General features: G+C 33.8%; 2 protein-coding genes across 2 annotated transcripts; one reads left to right on the top strand and one right to left on the bottom strand.

Moving 5' to 3' along the window:
- The first annotated feature begins 4,744 nt into the window (after positions 1–4,744).
- Positions 4,745–5,545, top strand: LOC132619704 (uncharacterized). Its single transcript, XM_060334530.1, has one exon. The coding sequence runs from the start codon at positions 4,745–4,747 to the stop codon at positions 5,543–5,545; it is 801 nt and encodes a 266-aa protein (XP_060190513.1).
- An 8,498-nt stretch (positions 5,546–14,043) lies between these two features.
- On the bottom strand, positions 14,044–19,261 carry LOC132616737 (cysteine proteinase 3). Its single transcript, XM_060331361.1, has 7 exons — positions 19,004–19,261; positions 18,268–18,389; positions 16,645–16,760; positions 15,274–15,347; positions 14,924–15,188; positions 14,638–14,769; positions 14,044–14,538 (listed from the first exon to the last, which is right to left on the bottom strand). The coding sequence occupies exons 1-7, from the start codon at positions 19,195–19,197 to the stop codon at positions 14,365–14,367; spliced, it is 1,077 nt and encodes a 358-aa protein (XP_060187344.1). The 5' UTR covers positions 19,198–19,261; the 3' UTR covers positions 14,044–14,364.
- Between the last annotated feature and the right edge of the window lie 7,822 nt (positions 19,262–27,083).

Below are 27,083 nucleotides of genomic sequence, written 5' to 3'. Positions count from 1 at the left end.
GCGACGCACCATAGTGAATACGAAACAAGCACTGAGTTTAGCTATATGTTTGCTATGGGATGTAAATAGATAAATGTAGCTACACAGCAAAAATAACCCTTAAAAGTTAATCATTTATGAAATTTTCCCAATATCAATCCCATAAATCATGATAGAGATTAAAATAATATACATAAGGCAACTCCCAAAATCCACATATCAAAGCGTAGTAGATCAGTGTGGATTTACTGCTAAGCCCACTTAAAAGGTGGCATAACTCCAATCCATATTAGGCAGTGGGTTGGGTCATTTCAGGATTCATCAGCCCAAGTGTTTTTTTTTTTCCCACAATCTACTTGTCCTTTGTAGGCACCAATTTGCAAGTATGTTTGCATTTTGAAGTATTTTCATCAATTCCATATTTCAAAGGATACAACCAATTAAGCAATACGATTGGTTAATAGTGCATACAAATATGATGATATTGAGCGGTGAAAGTTTAGCAAAAAAAAAAATTCATAGGAATTTATCCAATTACATGCTTTGATATATGTATTCATGAATTGTTTACGGACTTCAATCATTACTTCAACAACAGCAACAACAACAACAACCCAGTGAAATCTCACAACTTCGGGTCTGGGGAGGGTAGAGTGTACGCAGACCTTACTCCTACTAAGGTAGGACGGTTGTTTCCGAAAGACCCTCGGCTCAATAGAAAGCATAAAAAGAGGTCGGATAAGGCCAAGAAATTCAAAGCGAAATGAAAATAGCGAAAGCGACTAAGCCATGATGAAGCAGTTTTCAAAGGGGCAGTAGCTATCACAGGTAAAATAAGATAATCAAAGTACAGGAAATAACAGATGATAGCAGAAATCAAAGCATAAGAAATTATAGCGCGATAATGCCACTACTAATATGAAAGGATAAACAAGACTATCTACTAGCATTCTACCCTAATCTGGATCCTCCATACCCTCCTATCTAGGGTCATGTCCACGGTAAGCTGTAACTGCGTCATGTCATGTCTAATCACCTCTCCCCAATACTTCTTCGGCCTACCCCTACCTCTCTCGAAACCATGCATGACCAACCTCTCACACCTCCGCGCTGGGGCATCTGTGTCTCTCATTTTCACATGCTCAAACCATCTCAGTCTTGCTTCCCGTATCTTGTCTTCCACCGATGCCACTCCCACCTTGTCCCGGATAGCCTCATTCCTAATCCTGTCACTCCTGGTATGCCCACACATCCATCTCAACATTCTCATCTTGGCAACTTTGATCTTTTGAACGTGAGAGATCTTAATTGGCCAACACTCCGCCCCATACAACATAGTCGGTCTAACCACCACTTTGTAGAACTTGCCCTTAAGTTGTGGTGGTACCTTCTTATCACATAACACTCCGGAAGCGAGCCTCCATTTCATTCACCCTGCCCCAATATGATGTGTGACATCATCGTCAATCTCCTCACAGCCTTGTATTATAGACCCAAGATACTTGAAATTACTTTTCTTCTGGATGGCCTGGGTACCAAGCCTCACTTCCACGCCAGCCTCCTGAGGTGCTTCACTGAACTTGCACTCCAATTACTTCAATCATTACTTCATTTACTCTAAAATTTGTGGCGCAATTAAGATGATCATCTTCATCTTAAATTATCAAACACGTCTAAAATTTGACCATATAAAAGTATTACTAAATCGTAATAGTAAGTAAAAGTTAGTTAAACCATAAGACAATCTTTGATATCACTGGTCTTATGGCACGCGCTTTGAGCGTGCACCCCGGTCAATGAGTATCCAATTGTTTTAAAAATCTTATTAATCTTATCGATATTATTAAATAATGTGTTTTCATTGTAAATTATAAAATAAATCTAAAAAAATGCAACTCTCTTAAAATTCTGAATATTGATCTATTTAGGTAGTTGAATAAATACAGAATATGACTTTTTTTGGGGTAATTCCTCCAATTATGGAAGTTACCTCATTTTCTTCCTTCTTTCTCTCTTCTCCCTCCCTCCCACCCTTTATCTCTCTATATATTCTATACTAGTTAACTTATCCGCGGTTCGCACGGTTATTGTAAAAAAATTCAAAGTACAAAAAATAAACAAATATGTAATGTAAGATATGCATACCACGACAATCTAAAGCACAATTGTATACCCAAATACATATGAAAAATTAAAATAGAGAAACAGATCTGAATTAAAACATCACAAAATTTGTAGCTTGTAGAGTACTCGAGGTGCAGTCCTCTTCATAATACGTAGTGTACTTTATATTACCATTTTTTTAAAAAAAAAAACTTCATTTATTATCATAAAATTACTAATTTTTATTTAAGACCTTTGGTCTTATCACTTGTGTGACTCCTCGCACCTTTCATTGTAATTTAAATATTATTCATCAATAATATTAATTATTGTAAAACTAAAAGAAATAATATTTATTGAAGATCTTTGGTCTTATATATGTAGCTCCTTTCATCTTTAATTATTATTTAAATATTATTCATAAATAATATTAATTAATGTAAATAATATTTATTATAAAATGTATTAGGGATTTTTGATATTTTAAAAATAATATAAAGAACACTCGTCTGGCTTGAATATATCGAAAAATTGAAGAAATTAGGTACTTATATATTAACCGTAACCAATTAATAAAATTTATCTAGTCAACATAATTTGTTGATTTTTTGTATGTTAGGAAGCTATAGAAAAAAGAAAACTGTTTAAACATTGAAATTAGTACATTTTTTTGGAGTAAGAACTTATGAAATTAACTTGATTTAGAGGAACAAATTCTCAAGTCTTTGTCATACAACCTTCAAACCACCTGGATCATCAAGAATGCAACTCAGTATTTATCTCATGACTACGCGTATTTGACAACGTATATCACAGTAATATCTAGTAGTACGTCCCCACGTTACTTAGTCAACCAAACATACCCAGACAAATATACTGAAGGGTAAAATAAAATACTCTCAACATGTCAAAAATAACACCAACAAAATAGCAGGAAAATAACTTGACAGGTTTCAAATATTTTATTTAAAGCAGAATACCACGCAAGTGATGACCATCACCCTTAGACTTCCGCAAACTTGCAGCGATAGTATTTGTCACAATCCAAAAGCAACCTCCAAATCGATTTATATGAAAGTTTGCTTATATGTTGGAGGGAAAAAAAGGAGGAAAAAAATAAATGTCAATGTTGATCACAGAGAGGTGTCACATCACTTTGTTTATGTCTAGCTTTATATTATATATAGATATGTGTAAAGTCTTTACAATGTTAATTATTTTTTAATATATTTGTAAGTTTCATTAACAACCAGTTGACCTGTGATGCATAGCAGTGTAGGTCACTGATCACTGAGTCATTTCCTACTTAATGTCATTTTATTGCTTCAATGGGATAATTAGCTGATTACTCGTTTTCCTTTCCTGTGTTCCCTTTGATCACTTTTCAACTTTTCTGATGACTGGATTACTTGCTTAAAATCCGTTATAATTTATTACTTCATTCGTCTCAATTTATGTGATATAGTTTGACTAGGCACAAAGTTTAAGAAAAAAATAAAGATTTTTGAGACTTGAGGTTTAAAACAAGTCATAGATATTTGTGTAGCTGTAAATTATTTCATTAAGGGTAAAAGGAGAAGTTTTAAGTTAAATTATTTCTAAATATAGAAATGTATCATTTTTTTTGGACAAATTAAAAAGAAAAGTGTATCACATAAATCGGACAGAGGGAGTACTATTTAATTTGATGGTGTTGCAATGTATGTGTTCAATGTATGTGTTTTAGTGTTCTATACATTTTTAAGACAATATTCTTCATTAGAAAACCGAATACAATTGTTACGTTATTTTCCAAACAGTTGGATAGCTTTAATACATTTGGTACCACAATTATATGGTACGTACCACAATTATATAGCTATTCACAAGTAGTTATGTTTTTATTTTTGGTGGGGACTGTTATACGCCCGTGTTCAGAACTGTAGGAAATCAGAACCAGAAACTGGAAAAAACCAGTAAGTAGAAAACGAAAACAGAAACTGTGTACAAAAATTAAGAAATATCCGAGACCACAGAATTCACTGTGTGTCCTTAAGGAATTTAACCCCCTCACTATACCCGAGGTTACGCATTATTTCCTCCCAGGATAAAACGGATATAGCTGTCGCAGGAGTGGCGGTACCTCAAACGCCTACGACTTCAGCGAACTCAAATTTGGCAACGAAACACACTAAGACTCGATAGTTTTATTTCTGGAAAAAGAATGCAGAATTTGCAATGCAAGAAAAAGTTTTCAGAACTTTCTACTCATTTGGATACTTGATTTGAAGATATAAAAACTTCATCAAGTATACAACATACAGTTTCCTACATTCTGTTTGAAGTTTTTAAATCTGTTTTGTGTAAACTTGATTCAGTTTGAAGAAATAAAATCTTCACCGTTGTGTATTATATTTGTTGCTGTCAAAACAGATTCAGTTCGAAGATTTTTCGGATTTAAACTAATTCACTGTTTATTAAATTTTTCTGTTGTTTCCTGCGACAGAAATGGGAGACGGGAGACCAAACTCCAAATTTGAATGCTACTGCTACTGCCACACCAGCCCCCGTGGTTGGTTCTACGAGCAATGCTGCGTCCTCCAGTCGTACTGCACCAGCACCGGCTCCGGCAGAGAAGCCCGGAAAATTCACCGGGATTGATTTCAAATGATGACAACAAAAGATGTTCTTCTATTTAACTACTTTAAGCCTTCAAAAGTTTATTAAGGAGGACGTTCCGGTTCTGCCGGAATCAACACCTGAGAATGAACGTTTTGTTGTAACTGAGGCATGGAAGCACTCAGATTTTTTGTGCCAGAATTATATTCTTAGCGGACTGGAGGATGATCTTTACAACATCTATAGTAATGTGGGAACATCAAAAGAGCTATGGGATGCGTTGGAAAAGAAATATAAAACAGAAGATGCTGGATTAAAGAAGTTTATCGCTGCCAAGTTTCTGGACTACAAAATGGTAGATGGCAAGTCTGTTGTTACTCAAGTTCAAGAGTTGCAGGTTATCATCCACGATCTCCTCGCTGAAGGTATAAATCTAATTAATAACTTTGTCGAAAGTATTCAGTACACTATTACTTACATATTGTTTGGTGTAGGTTTGGTGATTAGTGGGGCCTTTCAAGTTGCGGCAGTGATAGAGAAGTTGCCTCCTTCATGGAAGGACTTCAAAAATTACTTGAAACACAAGCGAAAGGAGATGACACTGGAAGATCTCATCGTCCGGTTGAGAATCGAGGAAGATAACAAGGCAGCGGAGAAGAAGGCAAATGGGAGATCAACCATAGGGGGAGCACATATTGTTGAAACTGCCCCAACTAATCTGAAAAAAGAGGAAAAAGGCATCGGGACCAAGGAATTATCCCAACAAAAAGAAATTCAAGGGAAACTGCCACAATTGTGGAAAAATCGGACACAAAGCTGCAGACTGTCGTGCTCCGAAGAAGGAAAAGAAGAAAGGTCAAGCTAATATGGTTGAAACAAACGATGAGGTTGATGACTTGTGCGCTATGTTGTCTGAGTGCAACCTAGTGGGAAATCCGAAAGAGTGGTGGATTGACTCTGGCGCCACTCACCACATTTGTGCTGTTAGAGAAGTCTTTGCTTCATATGCTCCCGTCGGGCCCGACGAGACCATATATATAGGAAATTCTGCAACGGCCAAGATTGAAGGTTATGGAAAGATACTGCTGAAGATGACCTCTGGCAAGGTGGTGACTCTCAACAACGTCTGTCATGTTCCTGAAATTAGGAAAAATCTAGTATCTACCGGACTTCTAGTGAAGAACGGTTTTAAGTGTGTTTATGTTTCTGACAAGGTTGTAATAAGTAAGAACGAGATATACATAGGAAAAGGTTACCTCACAGAGGGCCTTTTCAAACTGAATGTAATGGTTGTTGCTAATAATAATAAAGTTTCTGCTTCGTCTTACTTGATTGAGTCAAATGATTTATGGCATTCACGTTTAGGACATGTCAATTATAAAACCTTGCGGAAAATGATTAGTTTGGAAGTATTGCCTAAGTTTGAATGCAATCAATCAAAATGTCAAATATGTGTTGAATCTAAGTTTGTTAAACATCCTTATAAGTCAGTTGAAAGGAATTGAAGTCCTTTAGACTTAATCCATACAGATATTTGTGACATGAAGTCAATCCCATCTCGCGGTGGAAAGAAGTACTTCATAACTTTTATTGACGATAGTACGCGGTATTGCTACGTTTATTTACTTAATAGTAAAGATGAAGCAATTGAAGCATTCAGGCAGTACAAAACTAAAGTTGAGACCCAACTTAACAAAAAGATTAAAATGATAAGGAGTGATAGGGGCGGTGAATATGAATCTCCTTTTGAACAAATATGTTTGGAATATGGCATCATTCATCAAACAACTGCCCTTTACTCGCCACAATCAAACGGAATTGCGGAAAGGAAAAATAGAACACTGAAAGAAATGATGAATGCCCTGTTAATAAGTTCTGGTTTACCCCAGAACTTGTGGGGGGGAGCTATTCTAATAGCTAGCCGAATACTCAATCGAGTCCCCCATAGAAAAACCAAATCTATTCCATACGAAAACTGGAAAGGAAGGAAGCCCAATTTGGAATACTTCAAAGTGTGGGGGTGTTTGGCCAAAGTGCAAGTTCCTAAACCCAAAAGGGTAAAAATAGGACCTAAAACCGTTGATTGTGTTTTCATAGGATATGCCACAAATAGTAAGTCATATCGGTTTCTGGTTCACAAATCTGAAAATCCCGACATTCAGGTGAATACGGTAATTGAATCAGATAATGCTGACTTCTTTGAAACCATATATCCGTATAAAAAGGAATGTGAGTCGTCTAGCAAGGAATCTAAACGACCTCGGGAAGAAACAAAGGAAAATATTCCTGATGAGGAAAATCCAAGACGCAGCAAGCGTCAAAGGACGTCTACTTCCTTTGGACCAGAATTTCTAACATTTTTGTTGGAAAATGAGCCTCGAACTTTCAACGAAGCTATGTCTTCATCGGAAGCTCAATTTTTGAAAGAGGCAATCAATAGTGAGATAGAATCCATATTAAACAACCATACTTGGGAATTGGTTGATCTTCCTCCAGGGAATAAACCTTTAGGTTCCAAATGGATTTTCAAGCAGAAAATGAGAGTTGATGGTAGTATTGATAAATATAAGGCAAGACTAGTTGTTAAAGGGTTTAGACAACGAGAAGGTCTTGATTACTTTGATACATACTCGCCGTTAACGAGGATTACATCTATTCGGGTGTTAGTAGCATTAGCCGCCGTGTACGGTCTTGAAATCCATCAAATGGATGTGAAAACAGCCTTCCTAAATGGAGAGTTAGAGGAAGAAATTTACATGGAACAACCTGAATGGTTTGTAGTTCCAGGGAAAGAGAAGAAGGTGTGTCGACTTGTTAAGTCTCTTTACGGACTAAAACAAGCACCCAAACAGTGGCATGCAAAATTTGACCATACGATGCTGTCAAATGGATTCAAGATAAATGAGTGTGATAAATGTGTCTACATTAAGAACACTCCGAACCACGTCGTCATTGTTTGTTTGTACGTGGATGATATGTTGATAATGAGTAACGACATTGCTAACATAAATGCTACTAAGCGCATGTTTGCTAGCAAGTTTGATATGAAAGACTTAGGAGTTGCCGATTTAATTCTGGGAATTAAAATTCATAAGACTCCTCAAGGTCTAGCATTGTCTCAATCTCATTATATTAAAAAGGTACTTGAAAAGTTCAAGTATTTGGACTTTAAAGTTGCAAAGACGCCAATTGATATGAACCTTGCTCTTGCAAAGAATAAAGGTGATAGTTACTCTCAATTGGATTATGGCAGAGTGTTGGGAAGTTTGATGTATATCATGAACTGTACGCGACCTGATATTGCGTGTGCTATAGGTAAACTAAGTCGCTACACTAGTAATCCCGACCAAAATCATTGGCTGGCAATGAAACGAGTTTTGGGGTATTTGAAACATACTCAAAACTTTGCTTTGCATTATAATAGGTATCCTGCAGTTATTGAAGGATACAGTGATGCAAATTGGATCATCGGTTCAACTGAAACTAAATCCACAAGTGGATACGTTTTTACCATAGGTGGAGGAGCAGTGTCTTGGAAGTCATCCAAACAGACATGCATCGCCCGCTCTACAATGGAATCTGAGTTCATAGCTTTAGACAAAGCCGGTGAAGAAGCTGAATGGCTCTGGAATTTCTTAGAAGATATTCCATTTTGGCCCAAACCGTTGGCTCCTATATGCATACATTGCGATAGCCAAACGGTAATAGGAAGAGTCGGGAGCGTTATGTACAACGGAAAGTCTCGTCACATACGACGAAGACATAATACCGTTAGACAACTACTCTCTAGTGGAATTATCACAATTGACTATGTTAAGTCAAAAGATAATGTGTCGGATCCACTAATTAAAGGCCTAACTAGAGAGGTGGTTGAAAATCATCGAGGGGAATGGGACTATGGCCGAGGACAGGCCATCGTGGCGGTAACTCTACCTAGAAGACTGGAGATCCCAAGATCTAGGTTCAAAGAGATCAAACAAAGTCATTGATGACGGTTCAACATTGTCACAATAACTTTTTAGTCCATTCTCGTGATGAGACAATGTTCAGTACCAGGATAAAGCATTACGGCTTTTTAATGGTTTCTAAGTTTGATACGGGGTATATCAAATAGTGTATCTACGGGATGACACATTTAGAAATCACCTATGTAAGTATGAAGTGTAAGCCGCTTCAAGGAGAATTCTGTAAGGCCAATTCTCTACGCACTTATGAACCAGGCAGTGTTCATGGCTGAAATGAATAAAACAATGAGAACCAAAGATGGTTAAAGGGTTAATTGTGTGACATGTGGTTGTCTAGGTATACACCAAAGCTCGACGGTTCAAAGATATCAAATCTATCGATTGACCGAGTATATCCGACATATGTTCACTACGGAAAGTTCAAAGAGAAATCTACTTATCCAGATGCGATTAATCCTTGCTTACGAATCACACAGTTTTTTTGTCATGCAGGTTTTTCATCATATAACCATTCCCATTCATATGGGGGATTGTTAAAGCTAGTTAATGATTGAAGCTAGCTAAGTTGGTGTGAATGAGAAATGGAGGGAAAAAGACAATGGAAGGAAAATGAAGTTCAAAGCAAAGTTCCTTAGAAAAGGAGCTTTGTACCACATTGGTGGTAGAAAGGGAAAGTTATGTGCTTATATTAGAAAGCACTTCCTCTAGCTCTTAAAGGGTTGAGAAGAGGGACTCCCTTCGCGCCGTCGTCGTCGCTCGGCTCGGCTTCGGCTTTGGATTTGGATTTGGATTTGGTCAAATGATTTGATTGATAATCTTTTTGGACCAAATTTATTTAAATTCAATCTTCATTTTCTGAAATTATTTTGTTTATTTCCGCCGTAAAATATTAATTAGTAATTAATTAAATTTTGGCGGAATAAAATTAATTATTCCGGAAAAGGCATGGCCTCTCCGAACAGCCACCAAGCCTATTCTGAACAGGCATGTTCGAGGCTATATAAACTGAGGCAATGCCTCAATTTTCGACTACTGAAAAATTTTCCTTGCAATGCAAATTCTGCATTCTTTTTCCAGAAATAAAACTATCGAGTCTTAGTGTGTTTCATTGCCAAATTTGAGTTCGCCGAAGTCGTAGGCGTTTGAGATACCGCCACTCCTGCGACAGGTATATCCGTTTTATCCTGGGAGGAAATAATCCGTAACCTCGGGTACAGTGAGGGGGTTAAATTCCTTAAGGACACACAGTGAATTCTGTGGTCTCGGATATTTCTTAATTTTTGCACACAGTTTCTGTTTTCGTTTTCTACTTACTGGTTTTTTTCAGTTTCTGGTTCTGGTTTCCTACAATTCTGAACACGGGCGTATAACAGGGACGTCATAAAATGAACATTATCTGAACAAAATTTGTTATTTTGGAGCTTGTTAGTAATGAGGCTGAGGCTAAGAAACCTTTTAGTGAGTATTTCAATTGGAAAAAAATATCTTTTGTGTCTATACATTGTGGTTGCCAAGTACTAATAACTCTAGCAGAAAATGAATTCTTCAATGTCAAAAATAGATATATTCATTGGAAACATAATGTGAGAAAGCAGTTGTCGTGAGATGGCCTTTCTTCATAGATTATGTGAAATCAGAAGTGAACTTGATTTATTTATGGATTATAAGAGCATCAGGGGCAGTGAGATTTTTTATCAATTTGAGAAGATCAACAATTATTGTAACCTAACCTATGTGATTAGGAATCCCATGATGTAGGTTCATATGGTAATAGCAATGCATTATTAGTTGATCATGTATATACTGCTCCATCCCTTTCAATTTATGTGAACCCATTTGACTGGACACGAAGTTTAAGAAAATAGAGAAGACTTTTAAACTTGTGGTGTTAGATGAGTCATATATATTTTGTGTGGCTATAAATCATTGCATAAAGATAAGTTATTTCCAAATATAGAAAGAGGTCATTCTTTTTTGCACGAACTAATAAAGAAATAGGTTCACATAAATTGAACCAGAGGGAGTATTAAAATATGTCCCTCCTGTGAATATAGTGCAATATTGTAAAGCAGAGTGATGTTGATTAAATTCTTAATCCAATTCATATCCTTTATAGGTAATGTATTGCTATGTAGAATGCACTTGATGATTGCACCTATATAAGTGTGGAGTGGGACCGCTCCTATGAAATTTCTAGAGCACTAATGAATATCAAGCACACACATGCGAATTAGCGCAAAACCGTGACAAACAACAAAGTGTGTGGGAGTAATGTGAATTATAAGACGTTGAACTTACAAAATAATTCTTGATTCATAAAAATTCTAAATTTCACCAATTATTCCGTAAATTCAATTTAATTTTATCTAGGTCTGGCTCATATTCAAAGAGACACAAGCTATCAACACTCTATGCTCATTTGTGTAAACCCAATAAAATTTTATTATTCTATTTATTTATTATTATTATTATTTTATTATTTTATTATTATTATTATTATTATTATTATTATTATTATTCCTTTTGAGATATGTGGGGGTTTTTTAAAATATAAAATTATATGATATCGCAAAAGGAAATTTTCAAAGTCAGATTTACTAAAATAATGTCTACATTCATTTTTTTAATATTTTGTTAATGAGGCTTTAATGTAATAATCATTTTTCTGAAAACTTTTCTAACGTATTGACTTACAATATACTAGTTAACTTGTCCACGCTTTGCGCGGTCTTAAAAAATATATTCAAGGCGATCTTCTTATAAATTAGTCCATATTATGACCAATACTTATATTAACTTAAAAGTATTATCCCCTCTGATCTAGTTTATAATGTACCATTTTCTTATTATTTCATGCAAAGAAAAATCATGTGTTTTTATATTTGAAAAAAAAAATAACTTCAATATTTCATCTGCGTAAGCTTTCAATTCGCCATTTACCATCAAATGAAATGTGAATAATTTGTCTTCCCCCCCCCCCCCCCCCCTCCCCTCTCTCTCTCTCTCTATCTCTATCTTAAAGAAGGGATTCTTCCGGTTTTGCGGTGTTTAAAATAATTTTGTCTTCTCCATATTATTATATCTATAAAGTCAATAATTATATATGAGGAACTACTAAACTTAAACCTTTTTTTATTGTTCCTCGACATGATCCATTTAACAAAAGATCATACATGTTAGGCATGTAGTCTTTTTTAAAAGTCTTCATCTCTTTCTTGAATTATTTGCAAGTTAAACTATGAAAAATAACAAAAACATGCCAATCGTAATACAAAGGAGACAACAACTAACTATTTTCTAATCAGATAGAAAATGAACCTACAAACTCGTAATAATAAAATTGAAAAGCATAGATATCAATATTTCAATAAACAACTTGATACAAAATCATGTAGCCATTTATGTATTAGTCCAGATTTCGAAGAATATGTAGAGTAATATCTGATGAACACAAATAAGAGGAAAGTAAATTTTCATGTCAAGATATTTTTTTTTTAAAGTGCCATTTCTGAATTGTTTTGAGCTTTTACCTCAAACTCTTAGATAAAGGGAATGCATCCCATAATCTCTCTCGCGTGCGCTCAAATTAAGTAATATGACTACAACTACAAGTATGAAATCTGTAGAAAAAAAGGAAGAAAAGGAATTAACAAAACAATAATACTCCCTAATTAAAATGAAAAGAAAACAGCAACACTACAAGAAGTTAGGCAGCAGGGAGATGTGTTTCTCCTTTTATATATTTTCAGTAAAGGCATAAGCATTACTATACATTAATTATTCTATTTAATTGGAGATTAAATGGTTGTTAATACATAAACAGTTACAATGAGCAAAAACGATACTTCGTAGTAAAATCCATATAGAAGATGAAAAGTATAGCCATTACTACGTATTAATTGTTCTGTTTAATGAAAAATGATTATGGAGGGAAGAGGCTTTTTTAATATTTAATAAGTTAAACTAACAGGATGGAGGAGGAAAAAAATACAAAAAAAAAAAAAAAAAAAAGATAAATAGGATCCTTGGCCAAAGAGAGGTACCACATCACTTTTCTTTTGCCTAGCTTTATATTATGTATAAATTGTTAATTATTTTTCATCTTATTTTGTTCTAATTGTTGAATGTCATTTTAAAATATTACACACAAAAATCAATGACAAGAAAAATGCTATTTCTGTAGAAATTAATAAAGTTCAAAAATAATTTCAAAATGAATTATAATTATGTTATGAAAAGAGAATTATGGTCATGTTATAATATTTAAGTAAGAAAATGATTTAGATAAGGTAAATTCTTGATGCACTTAAGTTCTTAAATATCAAAACTTCCAACATAGTTCAAATAAGAAAGATTTCAAAAAGTAAAAAAATTACTGAATATTTCATTTCCACTTGTGAAACGGGGGTTAGGCAAAATTGGGATGGATATCAGGGCAAGAAACTCGTAAAATGTCCGTGGACTTACGTGTGGGCTCTTGTCTTGCGAAACTTGCATCTCAAGTGCCCCAACATTCGTTTGGTATGCTCCCAATGCATTAAGCGCGAGCTCCTCCCAAAATTCTTGCAATCTTGTGTAATTTGCTTTGTATGTAGATCATCATAAACATTAACTATCCTTTGAGTCATCAAGAGCTCTATCCATTAGTCGCGTTTTAGAAGTCGAGAACACTAACTAATTACATATACTAAACTGACTAAATTTATCAAATAACTGTTTGTTAATTGAATGCTTAATGTAAATTACCAAATGGTACATAGCAATTGACTCGCCAAATTGATAAAAGTTTACATATCGAATTAATATTATACTATATGCCAAAATCTCAATCTTACATGCATATTTGGAAATTGTAATTGGTGAAGAGTCCATTATACTAAATGCAACGTCCTTGAACCACAGTACTTCTAAACGTAAATAATTATTTCGTGAATTGAGGTAAACCATCCTCATTTCTAACTATATGGTATGTATTGTGAGCAATTAAATTAAGCATTTTAAGAAAAAGTAATATAATGTGGTTCAAGATAGAAGAGCGATCTTAAATCTTAGTACACAGGTGACCGGTTGATGATGCAATAGAAGAAGTTTTTCTTCTTTCATCAATGATGGTCTAGTCAAGGCTTGTCTTGTCCGTGTGCTTAATCCCGAAGGACAAAACACTATTTGATTTTAACATGTAAATTTATCAGTATTACATTATATTTATGATTATTACTGAGTGTCTTATAAATGATGTACAAACTATTTGTAAAACACAAAGGGAATATACAAATCTTGTAGGAATCATGCTAAATTAGCATATATTTTGGTAATTCAATTGAAGTGATGTGAATAATGTAAGTGTTATTCCCACTAATTTATGGTAGAATAAGGCACCCATTTTGTAACCGTAGGCTTGACCGCGAAAATAAAACTTAATATAAAAATAAGTAAGGACATCAATCCATTGACAATTTTGACAATATGACATTCTTCTTTCTTCCCATGACTTATATAGGTATAATTTATCCACGGCTTTTTCCTGCATAATAATAATCTATGTTAATTCAGTTTTTCTTATTCTTCTCTATGTATTATGTATGGCGATCCATACAAGTCCTGAACATAAATCTGAGAATGGAGCCTGGATGGTTGCCGCATCATCAACTAGGACAACGTATGGGATTTATGGCTTACTTACTTCCCTTTTGATGAAAAAGTTTACAAACGCCAAAACTCAGGCAACGACAGGATAGGATGCGCAAGTTGCAATACCACACATGTTCTTTCCCATCTCCATTTTGAAGTATCCATTGTCACCCCAATCTGCTCCCCATGAATTCTTGATGAGCCAATAAGGTACACCATCTTCGACACCATATCCCACTGCAAGAACGGCATGGTTTACATCCTGCCAATGAAACAGCCAATGTTTGTGATATTGTCCATGTAAGTGTATTCAGGCAAAACTATATACTTGCATCTCATGTTCTTCGGACAGATGACTTACCATGGGAGTGTTGCCGCATTCAGTGCTGGTGTAAACTCCGCTCTTGTACTGTTTGAAACCTTTTATCACCTCAAAAGCAATACTAACAGGCCTAACCAATGCAACCGCGTATTTCAATTCATCTTCAGCACCCTGTAATTACACATATGTTAGGAGTCCAACCAATGCTTATTTGACCTAAGCTGAAGTTCATGACTGAAAAACTCAACAATTGAGCAAATGGACTCCACTCGACTGAGTAACACTGGCAAGAAATTGATTCTATACCGGAGGAAAGAGATCTTACCAGGGTAATATTTACAGAATCGATAACTCTGACACCAACATTTGCTTGTGAGAATTTACAAAAGCCATTCTTGCCGGTGTATGGATATGCTTCTTCAGTGTCAAGACCACCATTGAATTTAATGTACTCAAAGGCTTGTGATGGCAGCCCACCATTGCATCCAAAGTTATTAAAAGCACCAGCACAGTCCACAAGCTGCTGCTCTGATAGAGAGATTCCCTTCCCAAATGCTTGGGCATATGCTGCCTCTAGTGCGCCAGTAGTGCTGCCAAAATGACATATGCCTACTCCATTAGATTTCAATACTTACAATTTTAAGAGCGATAAATGTGATTCTAAGTAATTCTCACCTGAATGTCCAGCAAGATCCGCACTTGCCCTGATTCTTGACAGGGCTGACAATACCAGCTTCCCTCCAGTCTTTCTGTAATCACAAAATTGGTAATTTAGCATTAGGAATGAAAAAATTAACTCCTTTTCGCAACCAATTATACATTAACATGGTACATGGTCACTAGATATTTAGTGTTTCTGTGTTGGCTTAATATATTGACATCCCTCAAACTTGTCACAAATTCTATTTAGACACATCAAACTATAGTTGTTTCAATTGAGCACCTAAACACATGATAAAGTGTTCCTATAGGACACTTTTGGTTCAAATTTCAGTTCTTTTTTTGCACGTGTTCTCAAATGCCAATTACGTACGTACATAAGTTAACAACTTAAAATATGTCACCTTCTTTAGTTATACAAATTAGTCTCAATAAGTTGTAAATAAAACCTCAGACATGTTCCCATTAAGGATGATGTGTATAATTAAAAGAGATGACATATTTCTGTGGTTAGCTTATCTATATAATGGGTATTGAGATCATGCACAAAACTTTTTCCAAAATTTAAATCGAAAGTGTCTAATAAGAATATTTTATCATGTGCTCAGGTGTTCAATTAGAACAAGCAGTAATTCGAGTGTCCAAATGAAATTTGTTGGCAGTTTCTGTTGAAAAATAATAGAATATCTCAAAAATAATAATTCCTAACGTCTACATCTTGTAACAAATGTTTGATTTGAATGGCTGATTATGGCAATTGAATTGATACTCTATTGCCATTAACTACTATCCTCCAATTTATTTCCCTTACTAGTCCTAACGTTATCATTGACCCATTTAATAGATCAATGATGTATATAATGCCGTTGGTGGCATTAATCTTCACAGCTACAACGTTCCTTTGGCAAGTCTTAAGACTATACATATTCTCCAACTTTTCTACTTGGTTGGGGGTAACATAGAACATATTTCTTCTTCTTCTTCTTATTTTCTTTTGCTGGGTCATTTATCTTTGAGAAATCTTTGTAAGATTCTGGCTTCTGGTTTTATACTAGAAGAGCTTGTTGAATCCTGGGGGATACACCCACACCAGATGAAATATTCTTAAGGACGGTGTCTTAATTGACAAGCCTCAAGCTTCCAAGAATTTCCTGCAAGGTTCGTGATCAAGTATTTCCCAACAAGATTCGTGATCAAGTATTTTTCGTAAGATTTCCAACAGTTTGAAGGGTTGTCGATGTATTAAGCCTTATATGTTCATAGCATAATTCAACTCAGTGAACTCTGACATCTTGGAAATAATATGCAATACAAACTAGCTAGTTTAACTCTAATGAGTAACTCCTGATATAAACATATATGGGGGTTCATTCTAATTGGAAATACCGTTTCTGGCAGAACGTCGTTAGTGAGCTTGAGATTGCCCTTTGTGGTAGCAGAACAGTTTTGAGCTGCCCCCAACTTGTCTCTTCGAAACTCATCCCATGTTAGGTCGGTAAACTCTGCCATGAAACATAATAATCGTTAAACAATGAGGGCCATAAATAGGACATCACTATAATTAACAAGCATGAAATATAATGCACTCCCTACTTATTTCTTTACTTTTTGTTGTTGGGTCTACACAACTAGATTAAGTTGCAAACACTTTTTCACTTGTGCTGGTCTTATATTTTTCCTGACTTTGTTTTTATGTCCATGTATGAATGGGTAAAAAATGGAGTATTTATTTACGTCCATCTTGAAACGGTTAGTTAATAAAATAAAAATAACTCTTCTTAGCAAAAAAAAAAAAAAGTCCATGTATGTATGTATATATAAGAAATAAGACTTCAATTACGGATTGTTTATTTAGGTCTCTTTAAGCTAGATTAGTTAATAAAGAAAGAATAAAACTTCTATACAATGATTGGTATAAAAAAAATTACACATGATTTGTATAAAAGAAATTACACAATCATAATAAGATAATCTATAATAACAGATAAGTATCCATAGTGAATTTAATTTGGTAATTTAGAAACTAAAACAAATAGCATGCTATACTCAATAAAAATAATTGATGGTGCAAAAATTATTTACATTATCAAATATATAATTTAAATCCATAAATAAAATCTTTTTGAATGGAAAGAAAAAGGGTAACGACTAGTAGCCACACAATATGAATGACGTATCTACACATAAATTCATAAAATATGATGATAAAGACACTTAGCCCATTAATAAAATAAAATATGCAAACTACACATACGATACCGTAATGCGTTTTAACACGCTTCTTTAACTAAAATCTTATTTCTCTGCAGCAACCGCTACGTGGTGGGGAACATGAATTATCGCATTATAATTTTTGCCCACATCTTAGCAACGGAAAAAAAGAAGAAGAGAGAGAAGCAAAAATCAACAAACAGAGTATTTCAATAAAGAATCACCAAACTATCACTTGTTACCTCCAAATATGACCCCAAAAAAAGAAGTTTAGAGTGAAAAATATTAAATTGTGTGACCATCACATCTAAAACGAGCACACTTTTAATATTTAATTATATTCTCAACACGCCTTCTCACGTGCGGTTCTGATGATTTGTCATGTGCCAAACACGTGCAAATTCTTTCTGATATGGGTGTGATCAATTTCACGACCTTTGTTTTAACGGATACCATATTGAAGTGTGACCATCTCATTTCAAAAGCTTAAGTTGTTAGAGAGAGCACACTTTTAATATTTAACCATATTCTCAACAAAAAATGAAAACGAAAACACACACAGAGGCATCAAGCGAACTGATGGTTTACGGCAGAATAAACTTCTCAATTTTTACGCTACATATTGTGCACTTGATGATAATAAAGAATACAAGTAGCAGAGAATAACTCATATGAACATAAATAAACTCAACCACCATACAATAAAGAAACATAAATAGCAGAAGGATTCGACTAAAAGTAAAGAGAAAAAGGCAAAAGCAAAATAAGAGGAGCATTTAGCTTTATGCGGTAGAATACCATTGACACCGAGTTTGTATGATAGTCCTTTCTTGTTATGCGATCGAATCATCTTAAGATTGTCCGAAAATATCTGGAACCTCTGCTTGATCTCCTCAACAGACTCGTACCTCTTCCTATGCCTTTAATTAACATCCAAAAATAGAAATTAACGACAGATAAATTGTGCCGCTCAACAGCAAAAAAACGCCATTAGTCTTATCTAGCGACGGATAAAATCAGTAGTGAAATAGCAAAAACTGTTGCTAATCATATCTAGCGACAGATAAAGTCTGTTAGCTAAACAGCAAAAATCATGGCTAATCCCATCTAGGGATTGTCATAAAATTATGTTAACTAGGAACAATTTAATGGATTGATGATGAAGTTCGTAACTAATTTCAACTTTTTTTTATAGTGAATATAATATGCAAAACGAAGAAAAATCTCGTATTCATATAGAGATCATAAGAGACGTATTATCATAAAATCTTGTTTACTACGGATAATTTCGACGGATTAAAAATGAAGTTCATAGCTAACTTTTTTTTTTTTTTTGGCAGTGAATATAATACACAAAACGAAGAAAAATCTCATTTTCATATAGAGATCAGAACAGACGAATTATCATAAAATTCTATTAGCTACGAACAATTTAACAATAGATTCACTCATAGCTAATTGCAGTACATAATATGCAAAATGAAGAAAAGACTCATTTTCATAGAGAGATGATGATAACGGAATTTATAAGAACCTGGTAGCAAAGCGGGCAAAGGAAAGAGCATGGCGAGTCTGGCCGACGACTCGGAGAATTCCGTTATCCAGTTCATTGAAACTGTCGGAAACGACTTGTCTGATCGGATTCTCATCGGACAAGGTAGCCGGTCCGGAGAGTGCGGCGGCGAAAAGGCCGGCTAAGAGAACTAATAGGAGTGAGAAACGTGACATTTTTGTAGTCTTCAGAGAATGTGGGAAGGGGAATGATATGGATTGGATGAATATGCATGTGTAAGGCTGGTAGAATAGTGGAGTATTTATTCTGGTTCTTTTTTGTCCGGTACGTAAGTGGGACCCATTTGAAAAGTATGCGCACGGAATATTGAACCAGAGCAGATATTCACGACCTTTCTCCTTTTGATATGTTTCCAAAGTTGAGTAAAAAGTAAAAACGCCTCCCTCCATTCCAATTAAATGTCTTACCTCTTTTTTTTTTTCTTTTCTTTTTTTTCGATCTGTCCCGAAAATAATATCTCTTGACAATTCGAACATTTTACTCCCTCCATCTCTACATACTTATCGTTCTTACTAAAAATATTTATCTCAAAATACTTATCGTTTTATTTAACCAAGATAAAATAAAGTAGAATTTTGTCATTTTGCGCTTGTATTAATTAGCAACATTTAAAAGGTTCTCATTATAGATAGAGTAAATATTTATTGAGGAAATATCAGATAATAAAATATGTTAAGAGAGTAAAATAGTCAAAATTCTGACCTTATATATATTTTCTTAAGAGGCATATAAATAAAAAATGTGACAAGTATTTTGGGACCGAGAGAGTGCATGATAAGTTTATAACCACAAAATTCAAAAAATATTTTAATACATTACACATATCTTTAATTTAAGATCATAAGATTCAAAAAAAAAATTTATTCCTTAAATTTTATGCTAGCGAGGGAGTGCTTGAAAGAATCTTACCGGAGAATCTTCAAGTGGGCTATGGCTTTTTGGTGTGAAGTGTTGTCGCGCTGGCAATTTTGAAAAAGATGGATTACTGGGTGACGTTAATTTCCAATCCAAGCATTTCTGTTTTGGAATCTGTTTGGAAGTTTGAAATTAGTTATGGAATATGGGAGTTTATCCCATCATGAATTGTTTTTTCTTCTTATTTTTTTCTTTTTTGAACTACAATTAAAAATAGGCAAAATAAACATGAAATTTAAAAAATGTTACTCAGTCGAGCGCCATCAAATTGTGATGACTTAGGGTGTGTTTGATACAAAGGGAAAAAAATCAGAAAATGTTTTTGAATTTTTTTATATTTGGTTGGTTAATAAAATTAAAAAATATTTTCTCTAAGAAAACAAGTTCCTTAAAAATGAGTAAAAACCGGAAGTAGCGAAAACAAGCTTCATAAGTAGCATAGTATTCCTCTCTCATCCTCCAACACACCATATTTTCTAAAAAAAAACATACACCTGGAGCATAAACAATTTAACATCAGCAAATACGAATTGAGATGGATCCTGCTGTGATACCATCTTTAAAAAATGAATATTAGACCTAATTCAAAAGCTAACTCAAGAAGTGAGGATTGCCCAAACATATTAAAAAGACCGCTCATCCCATAATCAACCCATATCGGACTCTTCACATAATTTAAAAAGCGAAGAACAGGAAGGTGAGCTAAAATAGTAAAATTTGTTGATGGAGAAGATACAAGACATGGTTGCTAAATAAGAGTTTTCGTACATATTAAATTAGGTGAGAGTGAGACTGATGATTTCAGATGCCCTTTCGAGGATGATTTTAATTTCTATAGTAAACTTTCGGATGTGCCCAATCACCTAATAAAAAATTAATAATATTCTTTTAGGTGAATAATGAAATATAGGTGCCACATTCGGTAATCCTCACTTTCAGAATTACTACAAATTTGATCAATCCCATCAGAGCAACTAAAATCCATTTCATCCAAACTTTTGAAATTAAATCCACTTCTCTACCCGTAAAGGAAAATTTTGCCTTTTTCATTATATTAAAATTAAAGATTAAGAGATAGGTAAGAGAGAAAGAGATGGGCAGAAAATTCTTTGAAGATATTGGAAAGATATGTAGAGAGAGAGGACAGAGTGTCTTGAGGGTCCTAACACAATTGTATGGGGTTCATTTGGTTTTTCTCTGTCTTCTGGCCATCATAGAGAGAAGCAGATCAGGATTTGTCGGACAAAAAGATTTGGGAAATTTTCTTGAAAGATAAAAATATCCCTATATATCTTAATATGCTAGTAAAAATAGTAGCAATATGCATGTATGTGTGTACGTATAAATTAGCCTTAATGCATATGCGGCTCCCTAAATTTGTCATTTTTTTTTCATTTGGCACCTCAACTAAGTGTTGTTCCTATTAAACCCCTGAACTCGTCCTTAAATGTGTCTATCAAACCCCCTAAATTTGATTTTTATTAGAAGCAAAAATTAAATTGGAAAAATGAAGGTGGAGTAATAATTTAGACATGTGGTAAGTTATTCTTTAGTTCATGGATGTGTAGGTTTCTGGTGGTTCTGCTCTTCTATTGTCAGCTTAATTAAGAGCAATTCTTTTTTCCCCTCTCAATTGCTGCTAATCTTAGCTAAAATATGGCATAATTAAATTAGAATATATATTAGCATTGTTGCTACATTGAAGATGGAATACTATATAAGTCGGATTGTGTTTGATAGACACACTTGAGGACGAGTTCAAGGGTTCAGTAGGAACAACATTTAGTTGAGGTGCTAAAATGGATAAAAGAGGCAAGTTCAGGGGGCCGCACATGCATTAAGCCTATAAATTAAGACATTTTATTCCTTTCAATGTTGGCATGCTACTACGACGCACTTGCTTTTTTTTTAACTTTTTCTTTTTTTTCTTAATTACATAAGGGGTAGAGGAAGGGGAAATTAGGAGGGGATTACAATATGGGGATTTGAACCCTCACCAACAAGGTGAAATTGAGGTAGTCAACCAACTGAGCTACTAGATCCCTACCACAACGCACTTGCTTTGTATTTAATTTCATGATGTTTTGTACTTCTTCACTGATTTTTATTTTACTTAGTAATTGATTTGCATTTCATGATATTTTATAGGGAAAAGGGTAAAAATACCCCTCTATTTTGGGAAAAGGGTTAAACATATCCTCCATTAAAAGTTTGGTTCAAAAATATCCCTCCAGTCATTAAAGTTTTCAAATATACCCCTATCTTAATGGAAATCCCCAACATAATACGATTTCATTTTTAAACCCGACCCAACTAAATAAAAAATCGGAAAAGGGCCAAAATTAGCCCTGAACTTTGAAAAATAGTTCATCCATACCCTTCGTTATACTTTAGGGCCAATTATACCCTTACAGTTATACTATGGGGTCAATTATACCCTTATGTCTAACTGATGCCACGTGGCATCATCTCAGTCCTTCAAAATTATTTTACCCTCAAATAATTTTTTACCCACTAAAATAACTCAAAACGACCCGAAATTTTTTTTTCAGCAAAAATAATACGGATAATTTTTCCAGAAAAAAATATAAAAATAATTCCGTATTATTTTTGCTGGAAAAAAAAATTCGAGTCGTTTTGAGTTATTTTAGTGGGTAAAAAATTATTTGAGGGTAAAATAATTTTGAAGGGCTGAGATGATGCCACGTGGCATCAGTTAGACATAAGGGTATAATTGACCCCATAGTATAACTGTAAGGGTATAATTGGCCCTAAAGTATAACGAAGGGTATGGATGAACTATTTTTCAAAGTTCAGGGTTAATTTTGGCCCTTTTCCGATAAAAAATCGATATGGGTTCCGCGCTCCTGTGCCTAGTGACTCTAGATGTAGGACTCGGAAACAAGTTGATCACATATGGGTTTTTTATGTAGTTGGGTAGGGTTTGAATGGAGCGGGTTTAAAAATGAAATCGGGTTATTTTGGGGAATTTGGGAACTTCTGTTAAGATAAGGGTATATTTGAAAACTTTAATAACGGGAGGGGTATTTTTGACCCAACTTTATAACGGAGGATATGTTTAGCCCTTTTCTCAAAGTAGAGGGACATTTTATACCCTTTTCCCACTTTTATATGAAAATTACGTAAGTTGCTTCTTAGACCTGTAAAAAAAAGTCAATTACATACTTAAATTACGGACGGCGTATTAATTTCACTTTAATGAACAAGAATAGGAGCTAAGAGGTCCCTCCTAAAGTTTAAGTGATAAATTTAAAGGATAATTTATGTATTTTCCCTATTTTGTACTAGTACTTGTTGGAATAGTTTGATGACGATTTAGGAAAATGGATCAAATGAGACCCATATTATGACTAAATTTGCAGTAACACACTCATACTTTTCAGGGGTCCTATGATCCCCTTGATATTTTTTTAAAATAATTTTTTGATATTTATTGGGTGACCTGGCCAAAAAACTGAACACATACGGAGCACATAGGAAGTTAATTAAAACTAGCTACACCCTTCTTAATTTGTAGCAGCCATTAACAAATAAAAGGGATTGAAGCTCAAAGCTTCCACTGTCTTCTCCATATTTCGCGGATTTCTTGAAGAGGTTAGCTCTCAAGGAAATGGACATTTTGAGCATCAATCCTTTTTGTTTGTCCATGGCTGTTGCAGATTAAGAATAGTGTACTTACAGGGAAAAATAAAAAGATTGACATTATTTCTCTCCTACATGGCCAATATATACGCATTCATCGAGCTTTAATTAACTTCTTACGTGCTCCATGTGCATGTGTTCAGTTTTTTGCCAAGTCACTCGATAAATGCAAAAGAAATATTTTAAAAAAAAATATCCCAAGGAGGTGAGGAGTCATAGGACCTTCAAAAAGTACGAGTGTTACAGCAAATTTGGCCATATTATAGGTGTCATTTTAGCCAATTTCCCATGATAATCTTAAAGTTGTTAATTGGGCAGCTTCTATAAATTGCTTATTTTAGGAAGTACTTCTGTCCAAAAACTTTTTCAGATAAGTACTTTTGGAGGAAAGTAATTTTTTAGCCCATTTATTTGAATTTTCATTGTTTGATAAATAAATTATGTTTCGCTAATGATCTTTCCAAAAAGTATGTTGAATGTTAAATTACAACAACCAAAAAATAAATAGTATCAGGTTCATTTTGCAATTAGTATTCTTTAAATAGAAAAAATATATTTAAAAGTCTATATTTAAGTTTGTTTAATTTTATTTAAATCAAAATATAATATACTAACAATTTATAAAGTTTTAATCATAAATATAGTTTAACTAAAAGAAGATGGTTGCATTTTTATACGAGAGATAATTGGTACGTATACGTTTTTTTGGTAGAGATAGTTTTATCTTCTTTTTCAAAAATCAAACAAAAGCTTTTCCATAAACGAAAAGGAATTTAAACGTATGATTTCACAAATGAGGTAACACAAATATCTTCAGAAACATTTCTAAAAAGGAAATCGAAACATAGAACCTTTTTCTGCTTAATTTTTTCACAAAATCTTTTCAAATCCTAGTTTACTGAAACTAAAATAAAATCAAATTCAAACGCGCAAACGTATGGATGAAATAAATATAAGATTTCCTTGTTCATATAAGTAAAGTTGAAGAAGTAATATGTGGGGCACATTTTAGAGGATAATGTATAAGGCCACATTATCTAAGTTTATCCAATGAACATTCAAGTATATGGAGTAGTTTTGTCATTTTGTTGAATTTTCCTGTAGAATGGAAGGGACCATGACTTTAGAAAAATAATAAGGAAGCCTACAAAAAGAAAATAAAGCACAGAGACGACTAATGGTGCTCTAACATTTTCTTTTCTTTTCTTTTTACGATCAACTTTGTTATTCTCCCGACTAATCTGAATTCATACAACTCCAGATTCATTTTCAAAGGTGAAACATTTTGTTCATCTCAAATTCCTACCACACACCTTTATGGTGGTAATATAAAATATTCAAATGTTTAAGCAACATTATCAATCACTCCCCCTATTTCAATTTATGTGACACTTTTCGTTTTTTAAAATTCAGACTATGTAAACTTTGATTAATACTTTAAAATGCATTTTTATCATATTAACATGAGGGGAACTGAAATTATAGTACTTTTTGTACAGGAATTGCAAATTTAATTCATCATAAAAAGAGGATTCGCCTAGCCTGTCTAAATTTGAACGGGTTACTGACATGCCTATTTTTCTATAGCTTTTTAATATTTAAATTTAAATTTTAAAATATTAAATTGATTTAATCCAATTTACCAAGTGCGACATAAATTGAAATAGAGGAATTATTCAAGTTCCCTTTTAGACGATTCCTAGGTCAGGTAGGATTTAGCATCCATTTGTGTATGGTCCTATAAGACCATAACGTAACTATGAGTAACCAACCCCATTGATATAGACCTAAAAAGGAACCAACTTATTAGTACTAATAATTTGATATATAAGCATGCTACATGGCCTTGGAGTATCAAAAATGATCAAGAAAGCTGCTTGCATGTTTGCTTACGAAGAAACCGACTTTAGGATTCTTATTATTAACTTTTAAGCTATAACAACGAAAGAGACTTAGTGGGATACATTGATTATTTAATTAATCAAAGTGACATTGAAATAACAGTAGTTTGTTTCTTCACGCAATATAGAACATTATCAAAGCACCATTTTCCAATACGTAAAGAACGTGGCATTTTCTCTTGGTGGTGCACTAGTACACGTAGAAAAAAAGGGGCCACTTTTGGAAAGATATTATTTTCCCACTTAGCACCAATCATACGAGCTCGATCGAGAGTGAAGTAACAAATGATGAAGGTCCCTTTCACATACTTACTTTCTAGAAGAATGAGACAAGGTGTGTGTTATTTTTTTATTTTTTTGGGATAATGCATAGATATCTACCGTAACTTGGCTTCAACTAGCAACTAAACACACAATTTTAAAAATACACATCTAGACACCTTAACTGGCCATCACTGTGTCTCCTGGACACCCGACGCTGACGTGACACATAATTTTGAAGGTGTATAAAAATAATCATTTTGTAAAGTTAGAGTGTTCAACATACATAGTGAAACGAGTTGAGGTGGGTAAATGATTATCTTGTAAGTTGAAATTTTCAACTAACAGTAAATACCAGGTTTAGGTGGTTTTTTGTCTTTTCGGTACAGTGGAAATGATTACAAGGTGTTAGTTATTGATCCTTCTGAAAGTCATATCTAACTTTGATACTCAATTCGGTGTTATTTGTTGGTAGTCAGATGATCTTGCAAAAATATCATATATACCGGTGACTTCAATAGAATCTGTCCCTAAATCATATAAACCCCTTTTTTTTGTTGTTTGTGGCAAATTTCTTTAGATTTACCAAATCAGATGAAATTCAAGTTCAATATAATAAAGCCCGAATTTTCTCAAGAACACAATTTTGAGTTTTGTTTAAAGAGTATTGAGGAAACAAGACGGGATATTTTAAAGGGTTGTTATGTCATGTCTGTTAAAAATATACACACCCTTTAAGAACATTGATTATCAGCAACTATTTTATTTTAAATTTGAAAATTGTTATAACCGAAAAAGAAAAAAAAAACACAGCAAAAACGTATAGCTAAATATATATTCAATAAAACGGCTGAAAACAATCATTAAATTTTGAGCTACCTGTTGCGAAGCGAAATCCGAGAGAAGGTTTCTAAAATTATCCCTATATTATGAAATCAAACTGGCGTTCCTCCAAAAAAAAAAAATTACTAATAAGTAATACTTTTATTTCAAGTTGCACAAGAAGTGTATAAAAATCACTTCTTTTCTTTTGTCTTCAACTAATAAGAGACAAATATTTTCTCCTCATTCTAATTACTAATTACACTAATGTAATTAAGATTTCTTGCATATAGTAGGTGTATTTCAGAGTACTTCAACGCACTACTTATTCATATATATATATATATATATATATATATATATATATATATATATATATATTTTTAAGAACTTGTCAAAATTAATGCTTAGATAATGTTCTGTTAAACCATAATTCCTTTATTAACAAAATAATTTTTTTTACACACAAATCGTTTCAA

The sequence above is a fragment of the Lycium barbarum genome, chromosome 11 (assembly GCF_019175385.1).
Source record: "Lycium barbarum isolate Lr01 chromosome 11, ASM1917538v2, whole genome shotgun sequence".
Classification (NCBI taxonomy): Eukaryota; Viridiplantae; Streptophyta; class Magnoliopsida; order Solanales; family Solanaceae; genus Lycium; species Lycium barbarum.
Note: the sequence above shows the minus strand (reverse complement) of the source record. Positions and strands in the feature narration are given on the sequence as shown.